Source organism: Oryzias melastigma, linkage group LG5, assembly GCF_002922805.2.
Source record: "Oryzias melastigma strain HK-1 linkage group LG5, ASM292280v2, whole genome shotgun sequence".
Taxonomy (NCBI): Eukaryota; Metazoa; Chordata; class Actinopteri; order Beloniformes; family Adrianichthyidae; genus Oryzias; species Oryzias melastigma.
The window spans coordinates 3,618,879-3,644,519 of record NC_050516.1 but is presented as its reverse complement, the minus strand read 5'-3'; the positions used below and the strand labels follow the sequence as shown (position 1 = coordinate 3,644,519).

Sequence of the window (25,641 nt, the reverse complement as noted above, 5' to 3'; positions counted from 1 at the left end):
AGTGTATGAGGTACAACCACAGACTGTAAATTAGACCTGGATTGGGTGTGGACTTCCAACAAGCTCACACCTGACTTGCAAAGTGGTTGCCATAGAAACCTTGACTCAGGTACTGTAGATTTGGACCAATCACTGCTTACTGACGTCTGGCTCCAACATGAAGACGTCTGTATCACAAAAAATGGCAAATGAATTGACTTGATTTGATTGAAGCTGGAGCTTCCATCTCCAGTCCTGGCCTGGAAGTAAGCCATTTTCTATGGGTGGCATCACACTCACTCAGTGCAGTTCTCATATACAGTCAATAGGTGAAGTACCTGAAGGAAAGATACTCCCGGTCTCTTCATGCCACTGGTCCCGACAACAACTCAGAGGTGAATTTCTAGTTAACTGCTGCTGCTCTGCAGAAACTATGTCTGAGAAAATGACAGATTTTTTTTGGTTTTGGCTAAGAAAGGCATTATTATAATTATACTGAGAACTCTTAAGTTGGCCAAGTACAGGTGTTATACTGAAATGGTATTATACGGACTGAATTTGACTATGACAACAGTGAACAATAAAGCTGTGTTTGAGTTTTTTTTGTGTTTTTTGTGTAGCACTTTCAGACAACCTTAGTTGTGAAGTGTTGCCAAATAAACTAAATGAAAAAAACATTTTGAATAAATTTGTGTGAATAAAAAGCAGTAGTGATTTCATGTGTGGGTCTGCGCAGTCACAATCTTTTCAACAATTGTTGCATTGTTTTTACTTTTTTCACCTAAACAGAAAACATGTTTTTTTTAACTGCAAGAGTGCAGATTCTGTGCAATGAACCAAAAATGATCCGACTCTTGCACTTTTTTTGCTCTACTACTGCAAAAAAGATGGTGCAAAAACACACTTGTGCATTGGTTTCATATATTGAATACAACCCTGCAAACTGCAGGTGATTTTATGCACACGCTATAATTTCTAGTCACGCTTGAATTTCCTGCTTTGTGTCAAAATGAAGCTTTTTTCCTGCGAGCCAGCATGTGATCTGTGCCTCTGCAGAGTTAGAGGATATTTAAAGCACATGTTGTGAATGGGGTGAGAAATGCAGCTAAGTGGGGTCAAGATCAGCCGAGGAGCAAAACGAGCCGGTGCCGGTGTGTGGCCGCGAGGGGGCCCAGCTCAGCAGCTGTTGCATAATTGAGCTGAGCAGTCACTGTCACGCTGGCGGATATCTCTCGAAGAGAGCGATTGGCTCCTCCAAGGTCATGTGATCCTTTCGAGTTCCTCAGCTTTACTGAAGTCAAAGGGGTCTTAAATTAAAAATATTTATTCTTTTTGGTTAAAAGCAATTTTTTAAATTGGACAGAGTGACCATGAGAGGGTGACGAGGATCCTTACAGTTGCAGCAGTGATTTTGCAGGATTGATTTTGTGTTACTTCTATAAATTAGCTGGCTAAGGCTCTCTGGCCTTGGGGCTGATTCAAAAGGCCCTTTATTTTGTGCAGAGTCATCTCCTGTGCGATGACTGCACCCTGCAGAGACGTCCCCGTGGTCCCGCGGACTGCAAAGCCCCAGAGGGCATCGCAGCAAAGCACGATGAAGAATGACATCACCGCTGACCAATGAGAGGACACAAACTCTGCTGTGAAGGATTCTGTCAGAGCTGTGGGAGGATGTTAGAGGAAGTTTGTTTTCTTGCATTTTTGATCCCAGTCGCTCAGTGATGTTTGATTTATTTAACAACCTACTGAAAGGACAATAAAAAAGGAGAAAAAAACATTTTCAGCTCTAATCTCTGGGTTATTAGAAGGACTAATTCTGTCCAAGGCCAATCAGTTGTACAAGTTACTAGGGATTCCTAATGTTAATTCCCTTTGCAAAAATGCCTCTGAGTCACTTCACTACCAACTTTGTGCAAAGAAACCCTCAAGGATGAGTTGTGCAAGGGTTATCTTTACAAAACATCAGTAAAACAGAATTTCTCTAGGCACATTTTAAAACCTTAAAGACCCAATCCGATCAACTACAGAGCCATTTTAAAAGCTTTCCCACTGGTCTTTTAATTATGATGTAGGAGGATTGAGGAATTTCTCCTGTAGGTGACACTATCACATCTTTGATGTCAATAGCAAATACAGTTGGATTAACTGACCTCAGACAGGTGTGTTTCTGACCATCATCTTGGTACATAAGGAATGAATGAAAGTGAATTCTGTATTTTAAATTTGAATCGTAAAATTTTCAATTAACTGTAACTTAGATCGGAGTGCAAAGACTTTCCTTTTGCTCATTGTAAAGGAAAACAACAGTTTAGTCCGCTTAGCCCATCAGCCAGGTCAATCTGGCATCACACATGTCAGTAGCTTCGTTCAAACTCAGATCTTCAAGTTCTAGATTTAGCTCCTCAAGTTCTTAGTTTGACAAATTGTAGATTTGGATCCTTAAGCTTATAAATCAAGTTCTAGACTACGCTCGACAAGTTCTAGACTTAGATCGTTATTAACAAGTTCTAGACTCAGATCATCAAGATCTTAGCTTGATAAGTTCTAGACTTAAATCCTTAAGTTTACAGATGAAGTTATAAACTAAGCTCAAGTTCAAGACTTAGCTTTTTAGACGTAGCTGAACAGGTTCTGGACTTAGTCCGACCAGTTCTAGACTAAGCTCATTGCGTTCTAGACTTAGCTTGACACGTTTTAGATGTAGCTGAACAGATTCTGGACTTAGTCCAACAAGTTCTAGACTAAGCTTCTCAAGTTCTTAACTAAAGTTCTAGACTAAGCTCATTGTGTTCGAGACTTTGCTTGACACGTTTTAGACGTAGCTGAACAAGTTCTAGACTAAGCTTCTCAAGTTCTTAACTTAAGTTCTCGACTAAGCTCATTGTGTTCTAGACTTAGCTTGACACGTTTTAGACGCAGCTGAACAAGTTCTGAACTTATATCCGACAAGTTCTAGACTAAGCTCCTGAAGTTTTTAACTCAAGTTCTAGACTAAGCTTGTTAAGTTCTAGACTTAGCTTGACACGTTTTAGAAGTAGCTAACCAGTTCTGGGCTTAGTTCGACAAGTTCTAGACTAATCTTCTCAAGTTCTTAATTCAAATTCTAGAATAAGCTTGATAGGTTCTAGACTTAACTTGACAAGTTCTAGACTTGGAAGCTCCGCGCTAATGCTAGCGGATCAACAAATACCTTTGACGTCATTGAACAAAAGTGATGTCCGAACTATTAGAAACTATTATTTCATAACTCTCCGTTTGAAGGGCCAAATGAAGGGCAAGGGAGAAGGGAAGAATTTGGATTGGGCCCTAGACTCAGTTTCTAGACTGAACTCATGGATTCTAGACTTTGCTCAACAAGTTCTAGATTTAGCTTGACAAGTTCGAGACTTAGCTCCCATATATAATTATGTCGTTTTAAGCAGAATTAAAAAAAAAAATGATGTAGTTTTCCAGGGTATAGTTTCTGCAGAGTGTCAGTAGTTCATTAGTAATTTGATTCTGAGTTGTGGGCAGGACCATTGGCGCGGGGCAATGGTCCTGCCTTGGCTCCACCCACTCTATTTTATGTGTAACAAATAAAACATTTTTTAATTTATAATTTTTCTTCTACTCCCGATTCACAAAAATGTTGATAAAGAAATACTTAGAAATGTTATTTTGAGCTTGATGTTCTTAGTATGTCTTTCATCATCAGAAAAATGCTACAAGAACTCGTTAAATCAGCAAAAACAGGATTTTCGTCTGAGTGTGTTCAATTCACAATAGAAGCGGCAATTCAGTATAGAAGCTGCATTTTAACAGTCTTTATGGTTAAGCACCATTATGTGAATTTGGTGTGTGAGTGTACATGGACAGTAATCTGCCAGTGGGCGGGCCAATCTCCTAGAATTAAATACCATCCTAAAAATTAGGGCAGCTTTAAGATTCTAGTGGAATTAATCAGTATTCAAAAAGACAACCATTGGACTTGCCAGCTCTCAAAAAATACCCTCAGTCTGAGCAGAAGTCTTAATTTACATATCTTGTTTATTTCCAAATAAGCAGTTGAGGTATCTCGTAATCTTCTAACATGGTCCTGAACGTCCTCCTTCAGGCTTTACTGTGAATGCTGACTGCTTTTGTATTCATAATTTGCTCATTTCTGAACTGTAAAAGTTATTGTTAAATGAAATCTTTTCTATTTTGTTGCCTTTTTGTACCTTCAAAAAAAATATGTCCATATTAACCCCTTCATGTCTACATTTATTTTTGATCATTTAAAAAATATTTTCCGTGTTTCTTTTAATTACGTGGAGTTGTGGATGAAATTGTACATTGAGAATTTGGAGCTACGTAGCTAAAAGATAAATAGAGTAAGTCAAAATATCCTTCTGAAAATTATCTACTTTGTAGAAAAAAATATATCATCTGGACAGCACACTAAACTTGTTTTTAAACTTGTTTTTTCAAGGATTTTCTTTCATCTTCACTGGTGTTCGTGGCAGACATAAAATCCTGTCCATCTTTGTCATGGGAGGGATCACACATCAATGTAAGGTTGGGGTCGTCTGGCCCCCATAAGATAGCACAAGGGATAGAGCAGGCAGGGCGGAATTGAACCTGTTTGAGGTCAATACTCTACATTTGCGGTAAGAAGCCAGTGCATGCACCTTTCTAATGAATAGAGTTTGGTGTAAGGACACCGTATGACCAAAGTCAAAGCACCAAAGTCCTTGTAACTTGTATTATTCTTACAAATATTTAAAGAAACACAATTGTACATTTCATTTTCATGACGTCGCTTTAGGTGGCCTTGCGAGCCTCAAGGGAACTGTAAGACTCAGCAATTTAAAAACTGTTTTTAACATGCTCTTGTGGCATTTTTTTGACATATATAAAGAAAATTAAGCTACATTTCTGAGTATTTCTGTATTCACATTGTTGTGAATCAGGGGCAGATGAAAACAAATGCAGTTTGAAAGAGATCCTATTTGTTTTAATATACTGGACAGGCCACAAGCTCTCTACTCCGCCACATTCTGATTCATCCTCCTGTAGACGACTAGATCCTTTGTTTTCTTCGTCTGAGTTGACCTCTGGTGCCAAACTGTACAGCTGGGTAGCGCTGACATTGCTCACCAATGTTGTGGTTCATTTCTATACATACTGTCAATGGTTGATACCCTCCCCCACTATTCTTACATCACCCTCCCCCATAGCAAAAAGCTGTTTTTATGCTTCATTATGCTATAATTCACACAACACTGCATTTATGTGTTTATTGATGTTCCCTGCACTTTGTATATATATATTTAGCCTGTGGAGGTTTATAGTAGAGAATGAAAGGCTACATTTTTGAATATGCCATGAAATGGACAAGACAAACATACGGTCACTGTGTGTGTGGAGCCAAGGCTGAAATCTACCCAGAGACTGCACGGCGGGAGGAGGAGGAGGAGGGGATGCTGCTCGACTTAAGCTGTCCGCCATTCACACATAATGCATCTTTTATGAATGTTTCACGTGCTGACCTAATTCCTTTGAAGCCGAGTAAAAGCAATATGTTGCACACATGAGAACACAGCGGTCTCTGACAGCCAGAGGGTTCCACTGACAGGGCAGCAGACGTCACCGCTCTCACAAATTCAGCTCCGGCTCTTTGTTTTGACAGATTCCAGCAACGGAACAAGTTCATTGGAAGCAGAAACTTCTTTCTGATTGAAAAGTGTGGAGGATAAGGAGATGTCACAGCAGCAACGTTGAATGGTTTTCTACTCATAGAGGCATTATACAGAAGCTTTTAATCAACAAATATATGGAATAGAAGAAAAATAATAGAACTACAACCACCTTCAAAACAATAAAGCACTAACACAAAAGAAAAAAAGAAATCATATGACATTTATAGGTTGAAAAAAGCATTCAAACGTGTGTTGTGCTATCTGTCTTTTATTTTTCTTTATTTAAAATATGTCATTTAGGGCGTTACTTTTTAACTGGGGTGGAGTTAATTCAAAAGAGGAGTAAAATTATGGTGATATAAAGTAATGTTTTTTTTAAATGAAAGAAAATTATGTTTTTAATATTATTTTCTATACATTTTATCTTTTTTTATAATTCATTAATTTAAAAAAATGCTACTACTTGAGAACCAATATTCTCTATTATGTATAAGTTCTATTATTCCATGTGATTCACATAAAATTATAAAGCACACAGAAAAAACAGCATAATAATAAAAAAAAAACATTGTCAAAGAGGAAAGCAGCCTTGAATAGCCCCTGCTTTTGTTGCTACACATAATTGCCCCCACCAGTCCAACCATCACCATGATGGAGGAGGTTATAGTTTCAGCCGCAAACAGTGCAATGAAAAAAAGAAAAATGATGACCTTCATAAAGAGGATTGGCCCATAGCAACCACATTTCCTGTCTTGTTTCGGACCGATAGTCCAAATTTTGTTCTGGTTTTTCAAAGCAAAATCCCCAGCTTTCCCCATCAAGCAGTTTTGATTACTTAAAAGTAAAACATCATGTATACAGTTTTTCAAATGAACACTTAAAGAGCCTTCTATTAAGCCTTTCAGAATAAACTATATCCATGTACATGATAATATATTACCTTATGGACACTAAAGAACAATTTCTTTGTGAAAATTTGTTATTTTCTCAGCTAACTTTTCTACCCGGAAGTAAGACGACTCGATCTCTAAGGCCTCGCCTCTTGCTTCTTGCGTGTGCCGCCCATTTCATGATGTCATCCTAGAGCCGGCCCTGGCAGCATGTTTGCAGTTCACCCACGAAAACAAACAACATCCGAACGAATGTGATTACTGTAGAGTAGCCCCAGTGTTTATAAGAGACAGGAGACCAGCATTTATTCCATCTCAGACAGAACGATGATGGCTAATTGGTTCATCTATGGTCATAAATTCTCTGATACATTCAGGATTCATCCCAAATGTGGTGCAGATTCCTCACCAGAATGTTCTTTGGCGTACGCCACCGCACAGTCTAGAACAAATGCGTGTTTCCTGGCCATCGTCACACAACACAAATACTACAGACAGACATCCAGCATCTGAAGGTGGGCGGATCTTGAAGGAGCGCGGCCACTATTAGAGACAGAGAAAAGTAACTAGCACCTTTAGACTCGGCTGCTGTTGGACACCGGCTTCAATAAAAGATGGGAAAAAAACGGAAAATACACTGTATTATTTAAAATGAAAGCCTTTTGCCGATCACCGCTAGCTCTGTAGGGAAAGTGGGCGTGTGTGTTAGCCTAGGGTCAGTGCTGGCAGTGCAGACTCTTCCTGGAAGGGGCTGTTCTCACTTTGTGATGTCAGCACGTGAGAACATGTTTGTTTTTGTGAATTGGTAGGGGCTGGTGCTCAGAGTGCAGGGTTTTAGAGGAATACTCAGAAATGCGCGAATGGATCAAAATACTGCTTTGGGGTTGTTTATAGTGAAGAGGAATGAACGGTATAATACACTAAACAGCTCATAAAATTAATTGTGCATGGCATACGCCCTTTAAATTCATGTAGTACAACTTATTTTGTAGGTATCCCTTATTTAATCTATAGTTTTAGGTCTCTAGAAAACTTCTTAAAACAACCAGGAAACTCCTATGGTCATCTTATGTTTAGTTTCTGTGTCACCAAAAATTAACTTTTTCTGTTTTGTTTTCTTCACCCTCTACCCACGGTGTTAAAATTGGCACCACCAGCATTAAATTTGTCCCCCAGGTGACCCAGTTGTCCATGTTTCCACTGTTCTAACATTCACATTATTAACTTCAAAACTGGCAAGTCAAAACAGAAAGCAGCCAATACTCTGACCGCTGGCTGCACCTGCTGTGTTTTTCATGCGTTGAGATCAGAATGATCTATTCGGTCACAGGGAATGCATCGTTGAAGTGCAGAGTTTTTCTTAACTCTACATCCCTGTAGAAATCTGTCCTTCGGGTTCATTCATTTTCAAGCTGAGAACCCTTTTTCATCAACTGATTACAGTTCCTGTGCGCACCCTTGAAGCATGCCCTCCTCGTCCTAGACCGCATTCAATAAAGCCTTGTAAATATTTAATGAGATTTGGGTTTGCTGAGTGGCCCACATCATTGTTTATGTTCCTTGCTTACCGCTCGTGTCCCTGAGGAGAAATCCAGGCATTGACTGTACTATCTGTGATGTAACAGTGTCCTTCCTAATGTAGTGACTATCAAGGAGATCGATTTGAAACAACGGAGGCTTTGTTTACACAACAAGTGATGTCGAGTGAATTATTAATACTTTTGATGACCTATCAACTAAAAAGATGTGTAGTAGAAATTGTGATTAGGCATAATTCTCATAGAGCAAAGTAAAGCTGTCAGCAACCATGACCTTCGTAGATACTTGATGATGTTATTAGTTTTGGATCCTATGAGAAAAAAACTAATCACAATGAATGCAGCATACAGGGAATCATCATATCAAAGTGAAAAATGATCATGATAGATGTCTGACATGGAGTGAAAGAAAGGAAATCAAATTCTGCTACAGGCATGTGTAGTTTGTTCAAGGATTTTTGTACCTTTTTTAGCATCTGATCTACTGCTACCTGATACTAGAGCATATACAGGCTTGGTGCAAATATTTCAAGTTTTTGGAAATAGATTTCAAATTCTTTGAGTGGTACTATCAAAACACATCTCACCACTACATCCTACAATTTTTTTAAACTTGTCCTTTCCAAGAGCTAAGCAAACGGATAAGGGCTGAGGGCCTTTTGTGTTGGACAGATAGCTTACATATTTTTGAATGTTCACATTTGAATTCTTTAACTGCTTAGTTAACTATATGGCATTCACTTTTTTGGGGGGGATCTGCAATTTTAAATTCCATTGTCTTGGAAATTTCCAAGAAGTCTCTGTAAAAATGGTGAATATAGACCACAATGCATTGCATTTAAACAATTTGTCATCTGAAAAAAAAAATACATTTATTATTATAAATTATCTAAGTTTTCATCTGCGGAACAGAATTAACTAATAAAAAGTTCTTGTAAAATGTTCATATTGATTCTATATGGTGTTTACTTAGACAAATGGATGATTTCATAGTTTCTGTTTAAAAAAACATATAGTGAGCATGTGTCCAAATTATGTTCCAAACTATAACGCCTTTTGGAGGTCAGGGAGTAGTGAGAGAATTTGGACATAGCCACAATATTTGAGCCTCTATCATTGACTGTATATGAGAACTGGATTGAGTTACCCCNNNNGATATCCAAACAGGAAGTATCCACCAGTTGCCAAAAAAACGAAATACCACAGACTTCTGTTGAGAAAATAACAGCTATCACTTTGTTATTGTATTATTAGTCATAAAAACCACTGTTGTTCTCCAACATGTTTTTAGCATGTTCTTGCTAGGCGTGATTCTTTTGTCAATAAGTTTTTGCTGTAGTGTAAATTGTTCAAGTTAAAAACTGAACAATCAGATACCTCAATAAAAGTAGGAGGCCTCACATTAAACGTTTCCAGCTTTTGACTGACAAATTCTCCTGAGTCCGCTTTAAGTGGAAGGGGTGTGGCCTCCTTAAATGCGCACTCCTGATTGGAGAGAGTGGTGACTATAGAAATATAGACTCAGACTAACATGGACCAATCACAGCTTACAACCTTACCCCGCGCTTACACCGCCAGCGTCACGTCTCCGATGCGTGCACCGTAGTCTTTTCAAAACATTAAAAGTGCGAGAGAAACTTCCACTGCAGGCGTTCACGTCCTGTGACTGCGGACTGACCTCTGTGTCGCTGCGAATCCGTTTCGTTTGGTTCAAATTTTGACGGACGACGCAGCTGATCGTCATCACTTTCTGTGAAGTTGGGGCTATTCATGACTTAAACCGGAAGCCACGCGAGCGAATTTAAAGTGCATCCGGTATAATTTCAAAATAAAACAAACTTTCCGCTGAACTCGCTGGTTTCAGCGTGTCGTAAACATTACGTAATTTACAGGTTACTCAAAGTGTGTTGCAGCACAGCGTTGTCAGTCATATCCACGGACAACGAGAAGCTGATCATAGAGATCCAGCACTACTCTGTCTGGGCTGAGCTTTCACAGGCTGTAGCTGGTCCACTCCCGCGACGCAACGAAGCCTTGCACGCTAGCGGTGTAAGCCCGGGGTTGGACTGTAGATGGAGAAGGACAAAGCTGGCTGTGATGTCACCCACAGAAAATGCCTAACCTTCGACTCTGGTGAAATGAAGCCAATTCAGTCGCCATTTAATGGCCGCTGCCATTTGGTTGGCAGTGATTGGTCCAAGTCAGTCTGAGTCATGTTCCTAGGGCAGCTACTGTCGCCAATCATGAGTGAGTTTGTTCAAAGTCCACACCCCTTCTGCATAGAAGTCTGTGGGATTTTGGCTTCTTGGAGACAGCAGGTACTTCCTGTTTGGAATACCAAAGGGGAGGGGTCAAGCTGTCCAGTGATATAGACGCTTCCAACATGGCAACGGAAATATTGCACTTAAAAAAAAAAAAAAAAGGCGAGTGAATTGACTTGATTTGGTTGGAACCGGAAGCTAAATTTTCTATGGATGATGCCACATTCGCTCAGTCCAGTTCTCATATACAGTCAATTGCTTCTCTACACATGGAGGATGGTAGGTTCCCCCTTTTAACAATGGGCCAATCAGAAGAGAGCTATTTTAATAACTGAGTAGAAGTGATAGAAAACGTGATGATTGTAAATAACTAGACAATTTAGTGGCAGACGAAGATTAATATTAGTTTTTATTTTATGGGTTTTTGAGAAATAATTGCCAATCTAAACGTTGAAATATTACGATAATTTTGAGCTAAAATGTATTTCAGTTAGTTGATTGAATTTTTTTGTTTTGTTTTGTTTTACTTTTTGGCATGCCGTAGTTATTAAAAATACAAATTTTGTTAAACTTCTCCTCTAATACATTGAGGCTGTTGGGTGTTTGTGAAGGCAGAACGGCAGCTGTCGTGTCTCCAGTTTTCAGTCAAGCCTGGATGCGTGCCAGTTTGTTTACTCTCCCTCTCTCGTCCGGAGGGGCGGGGTCCACATGGTGCTACATCAACAACACTAGCATCTAGTTTGCGGATGAAACGCTGTCGTTTACGCTGCCTCTGTAGTCTGCTCCTCTTCCACGCTGTTGGAGACATATTTACGCCTTTTTGTTCCGTTTTTTGCGAGTAAATTGGGAGAAAGGATACGAAGGCGGTGGGATCGCGGGTGTCCGCTCAGTCTAACCAGCGGCTCCTTGGGGGGATGTGAGCACTAGACGCTGGATGACAACGATAAGTAAGTGTTGCTCTGGGGGGAAATACATTTTATCAGTATTGTTTTTTGGAATTAAATAACATTTATAATCAAAGTTTGTGGGGGAAAACCCAAACTAATTACAAATTATCACTGAAATGTTTTCAGAGCTGAGATTTACAGACATTCCCTAAAGGCAACAGGAGCATTTCACCTGTTTTTTTTTTTTTTTTTGCTAATTTTTAATTCAAAAATATTTTTCACGGACAAAAGCTATGATCTAATCTCTTGAATGAAGCGATAAGCTTCTTCCTGACTTTCATTATGCATCATTACCCTCTGCGAGCTGATTGGCCGCCTGGTCTTCTCTGTGTGGAAACAGCCTTCCCATCCACCCAGCAACTCCATATTCCTCATGCCATGGTGGTTCTCCCATGCTTCCCCTGCCTCCTTTCTGCAGCATCCAGCGTGGTTGCTATGGCAACTGCAGCCTGACCCCTGGCTTGTTTGTTACAGTTACTACGGGCTTGACCTGAATTTTCGTGCTGCATCCAGTAAAGGCGCTCATCATTTGCACAAATGCTGCACCCACTGGTGTGGAGTGTGTTTATGTGTTATGTCATCACCCAATTGCAGGTTTTTTTTTAATGTCTTGATGTTGGTTTGTTTTGTGAAAACTCACGCTTTGGGATAATTTTGCAGTTTTTATGAGTTGAAATAACCTGAATTTAGTTTAGTGCTTGGGTTGTTCTGGGATTAATGAGCAGATGTTGTGGACTCAGTTCTGGTTGGAGCTGAAGGAGCTGCACTGCCCACGGCTCAGCTGTGAGCTCCCCGAAGTGTCAGCTTGTTGTTAAAGCCAGACTGTGTGGGAGTGCCTATTTTTGTCCCTCGCTCTCCTCAGCCGTCATTTGGTTCACCACAACAGCCGTCAGTTTGGTGTCTCTTGTGATTCCTCATCTGCAGCAAGGAGAGGGGGGCTTTGAGATGCCAGAGTACCCCCTGAGAGGAAAGCCATCGATTTGCGTTAGGAGTGGCAAGAAATCGAAACTTCTGCATGTGGTTAAGTGTCAAGGTAGTGTATAGACTTGGACACATTTCAGTTAAATAAGTGGACAGCTCTCCCAAACCGTTAAAAGTTCTTTAGAAAAACTTTGCTTTAAGCTGCAATCACACCGCCTTCGGCTATTGGGATCACTTTTAATGAAAAATCTATGTAAAGAAATACTGGATATTTCTTCATCTCTTGCTATGCCGGTATTTCTTTTCCTTTGCTTCCCCTAGTGGTGGAATTGCACATAACAGCCATTTCTTTAAATAACCATACATCGCCAAAGGAATGGGCTAGAAACTTACTTTTTTCCCTCAACATCCTTATGTTTTTTTTTCTTCATGACTGGGCCGGATTAAACCATCTGGGCCTGATGTTTGACACCCCGGATTTAGAGGCTCAGATTTGGTAGGGATGAATTGATGAGGTCCCCTTTAATTCACAGAAGTTCAACCATTTGAAAAATTAGTAAAGGGTAGAAAAAGAAGAAGCCCCTCCCTGCTTGTACAGTGTGAACACTGTGGGGTAAATATGCATTCAAGAACCCATGATTAGCAAATTCTTTAACACACATCTCATCCCTAGTGTGAACGTAGCTTCAGAATTGTCCTCGAGTCTCTCTCACATGATTCATATTTGTAGAGTTCTCTGTAACAAGAGTAAATATGAACCTTTTTATTTTTACCCATAATTCAAAGCAAATATGCAATTTTTCAATCAATTTGATGAATCGTGCATTTTGCTAACGGCCATTGACATATGAACAATTTAAAAACAAATAATTAAATAAAACCAAATAAATTACATTTAACATTGTCATGGCTTTTTTATATCATTATTCAAACAAAAGGCATTTTGCAATTTACAAATAAAATATGAAATTCAGCTATACATTTTGTGATTAAATGCTCAGTATTAAGAAATAACATTTCAACACAAAGTTTGCTTTAAATTAATTTTTAAACATCTTAAAATCTTTTGCATTTTAATATCAAAATTCAAAAGACTCTGCAAACATCGCCCCCTTGGTGTAAACCAATTTAATTTAAAGAGTAGGACTGTGACAAGGACTGTGATACTCGCGATCAGCTCTCAAAAAATCGAGTACAAATATTCGCAACATTTAATATTGCCAATTTGCAGCCTTTAAAAATATAGTAGAGTGTATAAAAATACAATTTGGGAACAATGTACCTGTTGCTCATAAATGCAGAATAACGTTGGATTTTAAGCTTATGAACAAAAAATAAACTGAATGTACATCTCTGCTGTCCCCGGCAGTAGACACAGTGTCTGTAAAGTGTCCTATTTTCAAAGTAAAGCTAGCAAGAGAAAAACTAGCGTTTTTTTTTATAGTTGAAAAAAGAAACTGACTGTCATAAGTTTTGAAAAAAAGTTTTAACACCGGAACTATCACTTCTTTTAATACACTCTATTATATTTATAAAGATCGCAAATCAGCAAATCTTGGATGTCGCGAATATTCGTACTCAAATTTTTTATAACTGATCGCGATTTTCCGTTTGCTCAGATACTTGTTACAGCTCTGACTTCAATGTGCTCTGATGATGAAATCATTGATGGTTTTTTGAAAAAAATATTTAAAAAAATGTATTTTGCAGAAATTGTTTAAGCACAATGCATTGTTGTCTATTTTTTGCAGAGAATTCTGGGAAATGTCTAGTGCAGTCGGTTTTGGAATTCTAGATTCGGACAGCTCTACAAAATGGAGAGCACATTATGAAGTGCACTATGTGGTGAGCAGTGAAGGAATTTGGACAGTAAATTTAGCAAGTTTCTGACCTTTTTCCTTTTTTGCTTTGCAATTTATAGGTAGTAATTGTTTTTTATGCCTTTAGCATTTCCCTTAAATTTTCAAAAAAGTTTCTTGTAAGGTTAAAAGCCAACCACTTGCTAAATATTCTGTGTATGAAATACATTTTGGGTCATTTGCTTCAAAAGCTTTTCAAAACAGACACACTTATCAATAAGTATCCTAAATTTAACCATCACAATAACACATCTGAGGTTCGTGTTCCGGGTTTCTTTCTGTTCTTTGTGATGAGAAGCAAGTGCTTTAGCGTGATGCGTTCGAGGTCCTGGAGTAAAACAGTGATGCGTGCGGGGAGCAGATGCCTCCGCTGAAGCAGATTTTAAGATGTCCGTAAAAGGCTCCTATTGTCCCGTTAAGCTCCAGCTGCCCTGAAACCATGTGAGTCAAACAAAGTGAAACTCTGTCTTTCCTCCAGAAATGAGAGTGGAACCAATAAAGCCTTTCCAGCCGCTGACCCACATTCCTCACATGATGGTGTCTGCAGTTCCCCGTCACTCGTGTTCTGAGGGATGATAGGAAGTCTTTAACCGCTGATCAAGCCCACCAGAGCTGTGGGGGAGTGTGTCGTCTCAGGCTCGTTCACTCCGAGGAAAATGGTGTTTTTAACACGTTCTTGTGGCATTTCTCTGGACATACTTAAAGAAAATTAAGATTTAATCATTTTTCTGGGTACTTTTTCATTAAAATCATTGGGAATCAGGAGCAGACGAAAAATGTTAGTTTGGGGTTACGAGGGGCTGTAAAAAACTGAGACCTCTCAGCAATGGGGAGGAAAAGGGGGGTGGGATTGCTTAGCAGATACAGTTGTGCCCACAACTGAGGTGAATTTTAAATGAACTGCCACTCTGCAGAAACTATGCCCTAGAAAACCACAAAGGTTTTTTATTTTGGCTAAAACGGCATGATAATAATTAAAATACCACTGGGAATGTGTTTAAAATGGATGATCAGTGTGTTTCTTTAAAGGGGGGGGTCTGTTGTTTGTTGCAGATGCAATGGACCAGCAGAGGGCGCTGCATTCCGGTTGCTTGGTCTCAGGGGTCCGGACGCCTCCCGTCCGGCGGAACAGCAAGCTGGCCAGCTTGGGCCGCATCTTCAAGCCCTGGAAGTGGAGGAAAAAGAAAAACGAGAAGCTGAAGCCTACAGGCGGTGAGTGACAGCAGAGAATCCGGTTTGGAAACCATAAAAAAATGAAGATTTTAGGAAGATAGTCCGTGTCAAAGAGACTCACACTGTGTGTAGTATACGTTTGACATTCCCCTGTCAGTAAAGAGCCAGAACCTCAACACACTGTACAACAGGGGTGTCAAACTCAATCACAGAAGGGACCAAATCTAAAACATAACTTAGGCTACGGGCCGAGCAGAATAAGCATTTATTAAACACAGTACAATCAAATTTTGAAAACTTTAAAACTGTAACTTTTAACAAAGTTATGAACTAGATATGTAGCATTACTTGCAATAATACTAGTGTGAATGCTGTAAGCTGAATTTGGCCGCTAAAGATGCTAGTGCTGATAGCTAAAAACGCAGAAGTTGATAGCTGAAATCACTAAAGCTAATCGCTGAAAACGTTGCAGCTGATAGCCAGCTAAAATATTAGCTAAATGCCAAATTAGCCAAAAAAACTAAAAAAAAACAAACAAACAAAAAAACGTAGGTTAGCCAAAACAGCTAGCATGTAGCTGATAAAATAACTCATCTTCAAAATTGCCTAAAAAACGGAAATAATTCTAAATTAGCCAAGACAGCTAGCATGTAGTTAAAATATTAGCATAACTCCAAAACAGCATAAAAAATCGTAATAAATACCTAAATAGTCCAAAAGGTTAACAGAATGCCAATTTTTAAAAACTTTAAAATTGTAACTTTTAACATAGTTATGAACTAGATATATAGCATGAAATTTATAGCTAAAAACACAGAAGTGGATAGGTGAAGTCACTAAAGCTAATAGCTGAAAACATTGCAGCAGATAGCCAGCTAAAACATTAGCTAAATGCCAAATTAGCCAAAAACACTAGAAACAAACAAAAAGAAACTTAGGTTAGCCAAAACAGCTAGCATGTAGCTAAAATATTAACGTAACTTCAAAACAGCATAAAAAATCTTAATAAATACCTAATAGTCCAAAAAGTTAACGGAATGCCAATTTTGAAAAACTTTAAAACCATAACTTATTAAAATTATTCCATAATAAATCTACTTAAACCTTAAAAAACTTTCAATATTTTACTCTCCGTAAAAATATATTTTTTCAAAATTATACAAGTTAGATGTGAGCGATAACATCGGGTCGTTAATGACAATAAAATAAAATGATCTGGAGGGCCGAATCCGTCCACCCTGAGACTGGAAGGTTTTGAGTTCAGATCCCCGGTCGAGTCATATCAAAGACTAAAAATGGGACCCGATGCTTGACACTCAGCATTAACCCATAAAAACCCAAAGTATCTGAAGTGTTGAAATGATCAACTTGGTTTGTGGTATTTTCCACATATTTTATTTTTTGGGAAAAATGGTCTTTATGGGTTAAGGGGTTGGATTAGACCACAATATGGCTTCCTAGCGCCGATGTGTCTGCAGCTCACCCCTCCTGGGTCATATGCAGAGAACACGTTTAAACTAATGCAACTTTTACTTTAAACTGATGCAATTTGCTTCAAAGTAAAAGTATTTCGCAGACGGTTGTGTTTTGTATAAAGTATTGCATCACTGGTGAGTTTGGCTCCAGTTTAGAAATCATCTGTTGTCCTGCAGCGGAGAAGAAATCAGCTGTGCGCCAGAGGAGAGACGACCTCGACGCTCGGACCTCGGATGAGACGGAAACAGGTGTGGGGATTGGTGCACGTTCAGGAGCGTTTTCAGCTTCTTCACGCTGTTAACTCCGCACCTGTACGCAGGATGCGATCAGGCCTGTGGAGGTCAAAACGAAGATCCCGACAGCCTGACTCACTCTGACAGCGAGGACAGAGACGAGGGACCGGTGGCGCCTTTAGCCAACGCCAACGAAGACCTCGGGAGTGACCTGGAAGCCTCTACAGGTACAACAGAGTGGTCTCTTTTGATTTTTTTTTGTTTAAAGTTTAAAAATTCAAACTTTACTGACAAAGGTAAGAAGAACAAACTATGACGTGATTACAGATGAGATTAGTGAAGGCAAAAGAAATGAAAAACATTAAATTAAACAAATATTATTCATATCAAACTAAGATTTATCAAAATAAATATTCACACATTTCATATAAGATGCATATTTTTTTTTATTTTATTCTAATCTAATCTAAAAAAAAGCAGGAGTTTTTACTTTAAATTTGGAGTTGTTCCCACATAATAATAATAATAAAGAGAATATTTAGCAACCAGCTGGCTAATGTTGCGAAGATGTTGCTAATAAAGTTGTTTAAACAATGGATTTATATTTATCAGTATATTTAGAAAACACCAGTTTTAGTGACCTTTTTGTCTTATTTATCTGTGGTACCAGGAAAGTTGGACAAGGTTGAAGTTGGTGTCCGACATGTTTCCACTTTGACAGTTATGGGTTTAGAAAAAATCTATATCACATTTTAATAATTTCATAAAATCTAGGAACAGAGGATGAAGATAAATGTATCTTCAAAAGTTCAGGGAAACTGGAATGCTAAAAAAAAGAAATCTGGCACCAACCTCAACCTCGTTCAGGAAGTTCTGTTAAAATATTCCCTGACATGAAACCGGTCCGTGGCCTGAAAAAGGTTGGAGAACACAGTAATAAACGATAAGCAAATGTTCATTATTATTATTATTTCTTTTTAAAGTATTTTTATCCTATAAGTAATGTTGTTTACTCACTTAAAAAGGAACAAACTGATGCTGTTTGGATCATTTTAGCAGCTTGTCTTCAGATCTTGCACTTCCCCGTTTGTCCACCAGATGGCAACAAAGACCTAAACATTTTTCTCTCTCATTTCAGTTCAGGATGTGACTGAAGATGTCAACTCAGCGGGCGATCACAGCCAGAGTGGAGAAGGAGAGGAGGAAAGCATCTCCGTTAGTGACCTCTGCGATGACCAGTCCACGGCGAAGGCGGAGACCACCGAGGGGAAACGTGAGGAGGCGGCGGTGGCGCCCAAGCCGCAGAGACGAGCCAGCACCCCTCCTTTGCCAAACCTGCCAGTCAAACTGCTCACCCGACTGGGCAGCCTCGACGGTGAGTTGACGTTGGCGTGGCGGTGGGCGCCGTCGATCACCTGTCTGAGTGTGGAACACTTTCTGCTTCAGCCGCTCCTCCGGTTCTCGTGAAAAAGTCGCCGGCCACGTTACCCAGAAACTTCACTCTGCCCAAAGACACTCACGGCTCCCTGATGAGAGGCAGGATCTCCACCCCCACCGGGTCCCCCCACCTTGGGACGATACACCAGCAGCTGCCCCCCAGCTGCATCATTGAGGAGCTGCACCGCGCACTGGCCTCCAAACACCGACAGGAAAGGTCAGCCGGCCAATCAGATCCACCATCCGTGTTTGTGTCCTTAAAGACCCCCTCCCATGAAAACATGTTTTAACATGTCATTTTTCTGATGATAGAGGACATAGATAAAGAAAATGAAGCTTAAAATCACATTTCCGAGTATTTCTTCATGTAAATTGTTGTGAATCAGAAGGAGACGAAAACGTGACGTTTGGAAAAGATTGTATCTGTTATATAGAAAATAGCTCCCTTCCTGCTTTGAGCTCTCAGCAATGGAGTGGAAAAGTGGGGGCGGGGTTGCTCTGCTCAAACAGTCAGAGGCAAATGAACTTCTGTCGCTCTGCAGAAACTATGTCCTAGAAAAAGACCTTTAAATGTTCGCGCAACACCTTATAATTATAGTAAAAAGACTTTGAAAATAGATTCAATGATAAGCGGAGTGTAACTTTAGGCTTCTGTCTAGTTTGCACTCAAACAGCAACAGTATTCAAGAGGGATTCTCAGGTTAAGTCACATGTTTTGCCATTGAACCGGATCGTGAGGAAAGTGAAATGTTGCATTTTAGGTTTTTGATGGTTCAGTAAAACTCATACTATATTTTAAACCAACACAAAATCGTGCCCAAAATTTGAGGTTTAAACTGAATAATGAGGAAAGTTAATTGTTGCAATATCCAGTTGAAATAGTAAAAAAAAAAAAAAAAATAAGACTAAATCTTTTGGAATTTCAGTTTTTCAAACTTTTCTCTCCATAAATGTTCTTTGTGATTAGCCCAGGGGTGGGCAAACTAATGAAACTATTCAATCTGGCCTGCCACACTTATATTGATAATCCTAAATAATGTCTTGTCTTCCCTGTAATTCTGGTTAATGCTGTTGGAAGATTTGTTGTTTTTCTGACATTCATGTCTTTTTTGAGTTGGTCTTTACCTTTATTCCTGAAGGACATCGACTAATTGGTGCGATTAGCACTAACATGAGAACAAAAGTCATGATTTTGAAATAAAAACTCAAAAATATTGTTTTAAAATACATACATTAGTTTTCAATCTAAATGAAAACCTTTTTTTTTTCCAGATTCCATGTTATTTCTCTCTTAGGAGGCGGATTACCAAAACACTCCACGCATCTGTCAAATTTTTGAACCCTTTGTTGCCCACGAATGAAAAAGTTTGCCCCTTCCTGGATTAACCCTTTAACAGCAGAGCTTTAGCTCCAGTGTTTACATTCTTTCCACTACCGGAAGTCTAACGGAATTCTTGGTGCACGTTCTCCTTGTTCACGCATGGATTCCCTGCTGGAACTCCGGTTTCCTCCCACAGTCTTAAAACATGCTAATTTATGATTCTAAATGGCCAAATAGGTGTGCACGTGAGCGTGGTTGTGAGGCCCGCCTTTACCCAGCTTTAGTTGGGATAGGCTCCAGCAACCCTGTGACCCTGAAACGGATTCAGCCGTCTCTAAAGATAGATGGATGCTTAAAGATGGATGAGTTCTGGTTGTTCCTGGTGTTGTTAAGTCCGGTTGATTCTCCTTGTTATACCTGCTCTGTTGTAACTCAAAAGCTCATAGAAAGAGTCATTTCGGTTTTAATTAACAGGTTTGTGAAATCTGATCTCAGTTTCCAAACAAAGGAGGCGCGCTCCTCGCCGAAGCGCAGGCTGGAAGGTCGTCTGTCCCGCACGTCCAGCACGGAAAAGGAGCCGACCGGCGAACCCGAGAGCAAAAAACAGTCCGACGAGAACAAAGAGAACCGGCGCCTGGACGAATACTGGAGCGACCAGGACAGCTGGAATGAGTCCGTGATCTCCGGTGGGTTCTACAAGTTCAGTTCACAAACTCTTTGCGTAAATAAGCTGGCGGCGTGCGAGCATCACGACGAGGGATATTAAAAGTGCGTAATCTCTGTGGATGCGTATTTAGTAAAACTTGGACCTTTATCCTGTAATGATGACAAACGGGCCTGTTGGAGTTGGGTTTCAGCAGCCTGTCAACATCTGCTCCGCTGACCTAATTCTCCTCCTCCATGTGGGTCAGTGGTGCGCTGTCGCTCACTCGTCTCTGCTGCCGTCAGGAAAAAAGCTGCTATAAGAGTCTGAACTTGGCAAATGTAACATGATGAAAGCTGCAGGCAGCGCTAAGTGCCACTTGCTGCTGGCAGTAATCCCTCCAGGAAAGGCCTCACGCAGCTGCCGTGCACCAGAGGTCACGATCAAGACAGACTTCAACATGAAAACTGTGTTTGAGAGGAGGAGACAAGGGTTGAATTGAAAAGTAATAATTGAAAAGTCATGTTTTGCTTCAAGTGATGATCTGTACTCTGTAAAAAATATACAGCATTTTTTAGTAAATAACTTAATTATTTCATGGGAGTTTAATATTTTCTTGCTAGAACTGTAAAGTTACTTTGGAACGTTCATTCATTAAGAAAAAGCTAGTTTAAAAATTTTTACTTTTTACATTTATTTAAAAAAAATGGGGGGGGATTGGGGATTAACGTACTGTCAAAAATTGATGAAATAATTGTTGTTTCTCATTTAGAAAAAAAACTAATGGTCATTTTTTTTATATTAATTGAGTTGTTTTTAACATGAACAACCCAAAACAACCAATAAAAGTACAAGATGGCTCAAAACCAGACCTTTATCAGTAGTGCATCAGTACATTTTCTAACATTTTGTCTGCACTAAACTTTTAGTTTGTTTGTTCATTGATTAATTTCTACTTTTCTTTGTTCTTTCAATCCTTTGTTCATTCAAACTTGCATTTGTTCTTTTTTTCATTCTTTTGTTTGTTCGTTCCCTCGTTTGTTTTTTCCATGATTCCTTTGTTAATTCCTTTGTTTGTTTGCTCGTTCATTCCTTTCCTTGTTTCTTTCTTAGTTCATTCCTTAGTTTGTTTATTGGTTTCTTTGATCTGTCTTTCCTTCGTTTGTTTCCTTGTTTGTTCAAATTCCTTCATTCATTTATTAATTATTGGTTCTTCCAGTCGTTCACTCCTTCGTTTGTTCTTCCGCTCGTTTGTTCATTCATTCATTCCCTCTTTCCTTTCTTTCATCCATCAAAATATATCATCTATTTTATGGGGATATTTAAATGTGTGGCATTTGTGTGTTCTCTCCTGAAAGTCATTTTTTTCAGTTTTTCCTGACAACCAATATTCAAACACTCTAGTGACTCGTATGATCCCATGAAATGACACTTAAAAGGTATTTAACTGGGATTAGATTTTAATCCCTACAGTTTTAATTTTAGTTTGACAAAAAAAAAACAAGAGTTTCACAGAAATAAGAAGACAATGTTTAGATCCGTGTGGGTATTGCTAAAGGCTTTCTAACATTTAAGTTTATATATCTAGATTAAGCAGATGAAAGAACAAATCCTTACATTTTACTTTTATTTTGAAAGATAAACACTCAAACTTATTGTCTTTCTGTTAAAAACAACATTTCCTTTCATAGCCTTGATCAAGTCAGCACTCTTATTACAATAACGTTAAATGATTCATCATGTTCTTTTATTACTCATGGGATGGCTTTAAGTAGGATCTTAATAAGAAATACCAATATGTCTGATGGTGATGCTCCATAGCAACCATGCATCTTTTTCATGTCTTGGACTAATGAGTTACTGCAGCAGTTTTCTTGTCTACATCTGAGGGGATTTTCCAAACTTTCCTAGTGACCACTGGCTATACATGCTACACATTTTTGTTTTGTATAAAAGCATAAAATGTCATTTTGAAGTTTCACGGCTGCTATATGGCTGTATTTCCTGAATGTTTTTACTGAGATTTGATTAAAAAAAATGTGAACATTGTTTATTTTGTAAACATAAGAAAAACTGTCTGTGTAGATTCTGATTCAGCCAAGAAGATTCCATCAACGTCAGAGGTCATAAGCAGTCAATGAATCAGTCAGTAACACGTTTCGTTTGGTGACCTGACTTCAGGTGGTGAGACTTTGGGAATTTCATCTGGTGACCCGATTTCCGGCGCTTCGTCTGGAGACCCAACTTCAGACATTTCATCTGGTGACCCGACTTGGGCTGACCCGACTTTAGATGTTTCATCTGGTGACCCGACTTTAGATGTTTCATTGGGTGACCCAACTTTAGATGTTTCATCTGGTGACCCAACTTCAGGTGACATGACTTTGGGCATTTCATCGGGTGACCTGACTTCCGACACTTCATCTGGTGACCCAACTACAGACATTTCATCTAAATCAAATCAAATCAAATCAATCTTTATTTATATAGCACTTTTCATATAAAAGTATAACACAAAGTGCTTTACAACAAAAGCAAAACAGTATAAATAATGTAAAAACAGGCACAAAAATTAAAATTAAAGCCCTCTTCCCCAGACCAGCCCACAATTCACCCATCCCTTTCTCCCCACCCACTCCCAAACTTATAGAAATAGACAATAGGAAAACAGGCTGAGCACGTAAATTGGGTGTTCGAAACTAGCAGTTGGGACCTCCCTCTCAATGAACAGCTGCAAAGCCAGCCAAACGCAGCATCCCAGACAGGGTCCCGCCTCACCGCGACGAGGCGGTGATGCAGGTCCCCATCCAGAGCTGCAACGGCTGAACCACAGCTGACTCAGAGTGAGAGAGGTCCCAAATGAGGAAGCACTGGATATAAAATTAAGAATGAATAAAATTTTCCAAATGAGAATAAAAAATGAATAAATAAATGGTAAAATAATAAAAATAATCAGGAATAAATAGTAAAAGAATAAAAACAATGAAATTAAGATAAATTATTAACAAATTAGTGTAAATTCACAAAAACATGATAAAATAGAAAAAAACAAATAAAATAGATAAAAAATAAATAAAAGTTGCAAAATTAGCTAAAAGCCAGGCTAAAAAGATGGGTCTTGAGCCTTTTCTTAAAAGCATCTATGCTCTCTGCGGCTCTCAGGTCCTCTGGCAGATCATTCCATAAACGAGGTCCATAGTACTGGAAAGATGCCTCTCCATAAGTTTTGGTTTTCACTGTTGGAATGACTAGCAGACCAGTGCCAGAGGATCTCAGGGTCCGCGAGGGTTCATATTTGACTAAAAGATCAGATAAATAAGAAGGGGCAAGACCATTAAGACATTTAAAAACCATTAAAAGTGTCTTAAAATCTTAAAATCTAGTGACCCGACTTAGGGTGACCCGACTTTAGATGTTTCATCTGGTGACCCAACTACAGACATTTCATCTAGTGACCCGACTTAGGGTGACCCGACTTTAGATGTTTCATCTGGTGACCCGACTTTGGGTGACGCAACTTTGGGCGTTTCATCTGGTGACCCAAATATAGAAGTTTCATGTGGTGACTTGACATCAGACGTTTCATCTGGTGACCCAACTTCAGGTGACATGACTTTGGGCATTTCATCGGGTGACCCGACTTAGGGTGACCCAACTTTAGATGTTTCATCGGGTGACCCGACTTTGGGTGACGCAACTTTGGGCGTTTCATCTGGTGACCCGAATATGGACGTTTCGTGTGGGGACTTAACAGATGTTTCATCAGGTGACCCGACTTCAGACATTTCATCTTCAGTTTTATCCTGACCTGGCTTCAGATGTTTCACCCGATGAAGCGAATTTGGACATGTCACCTGTTGACATGACTTTGTAGGTTTCACTTGATGATATGACTTCAGATGTTTGACGACGTTGGATGTTTAACCCAGTGATACAATTTCAGACGTTTCGCCCGGGAATATGACTTTGGACGTTTCAGGACTTGGATAGTTTGACATGGTGATAAGAACTTGACGTTTCACCTGGTGATACATCTGGTGTGTTTCGCCCCAACAGGGACACTCCCGCGCCGGATGAAGAAGGAGCTGCTGGCCGTGAAGCTGAGAAACCGACCTAGCAAGCAGGAGCTGGAGGACCGCAACATCTTCCCCGTCCGCAGCGACCAGGAGCGACAAGAAATCCGCCAGCAGATCGAGATGAAGCTGGCCAAGTGAGTCGCTCTGTGCGGACCCAGATCAGCCCACCATCAGCTCCCCCATCAGACCCCCCACCCCTCTCATCACGCTCTACCTCATGTATGTCTTCTTAATCACTCTAACTCTATTTGTCTGCATTTCAGTTTTTGCGTGTTTGTTTTTTCCTCCAAAATCTAATTTTTCAAAAAAATTTAGAATTTGCATTACTATGGAAAATTATGTTGTTTTTTTTTAAACCTGAGAAATTATGACTTTTGACTATTGACCTTTTAAGTGTTTGATGTCAAAGTGTCCCTGTTGGAATCATAATTGATCATATCTAGTAGTTTAAGGGGTCAAATATTTAGTCAACCACAATGAAACAAAGATTGTAGAGTATATGCTACCAAAGCAACAGCTACAACAAAAAAAGGAAATTTAACCAGAACCCACTTGAAAAAATGCCAGTTTCCATTCCTGATCCATGAAGACTTAGTCCACAATAATTAGCAAACCTCATGAGCAGTCATTAGCGCAGGCTTGTTAGCATGTTGGCTAATAGTTTTCCAAGAAACCTCATTTCTTGGTTTCTGCTCATTACACAGAAACACAGTAAACGACACCCGATTACGATTTCTGAATTTTTAGATAAACCCCAATAAATCTGTGGCATGTTCAATCCATTTGCAGGTAATCCGACATTGTTTGGGGATTAGCCTGTTTTGTGTTGTAAGAACTACAACAAAATCCCTTCTCAGTGATTTAGAGCAAAGGGCGGCGTAATGCCTCTGTAAGCGTTCACTGTTAGTGTGGATGAACGTCTTTGTTGAATGTTATGAAATAAATGCTGTAACTGCATTTATTTCATTTCTCACAATCTCATTTTCTGGTTTATGTAAAGTTACTTTACTACTTTATGGAAATTGTTTGCAGGTTGAGGAGGAGTGTTGCCCAGATAATTTAGATTTTGCACTTTTTTTGTTTTTTGTGAGCAATTGACTCTTAATTGATAACAACATGTTCACATCCCACGGAAAACTGCTGAGTGCTTTTATTCAAGGCTGACCTGCTTTCAGGCAGCTCAAACAGAAGCTAATTGTTCTCAGAAACTGTCAAATCACAGATTAG

General features: G+C 39.3%; 1 protein-coding gene across 3 annotated transcripts in view; it reads left to right on the top strand.

The window, feature by feature from the left end:
• phactr3b (phosphatase and actin regulator 3b) overlaps positions 1-25,641 on the top strand; it is a 52,038-nt gene that overhangs the window by 5,383 nt on the left and 21,014 nt on the right. Inside the window, exons 1-8 of one of the 3 annotated variants that reach the window (XM_024270195.2) lie at positions 10,173-11,275; positions 15,109-15,267; positions 16,881-16,952; positions 17,024-17,164; positions 18,076-18,312; positions 18,384-18,591; positions 20,170-20,381; positions 24,395-24,548. In XM_024270195.2, the coding sequence (XP_024125963.1) occupies positions 11,263-11,275; positions 15,109-15,267; positions 16,881-16,952; positions 17,024-17,164; positions 18,076-18,312; positions 18,384-18,591; positions 20,170-20,381; positions 24,395-24,548 (1,196 nt within the window). In that variant the 5' untranslated portion in view covers positions 10,173-11,262. Of the gene's footprint in view, positions 1-10,172; positions 11,276-15,108; positions 15,268-16,880; positions 16,953-17,023; positions 17,165-18,075; positions 18,313-18,383; positions 18,592-20,169; positions 20,382-24,394; positions 24,549-25,641 lie in introns of those variants that run through there. The other 2 variants (XM_024270193.2, XM_024270194.2) reach the window with 2 other exon arrangements.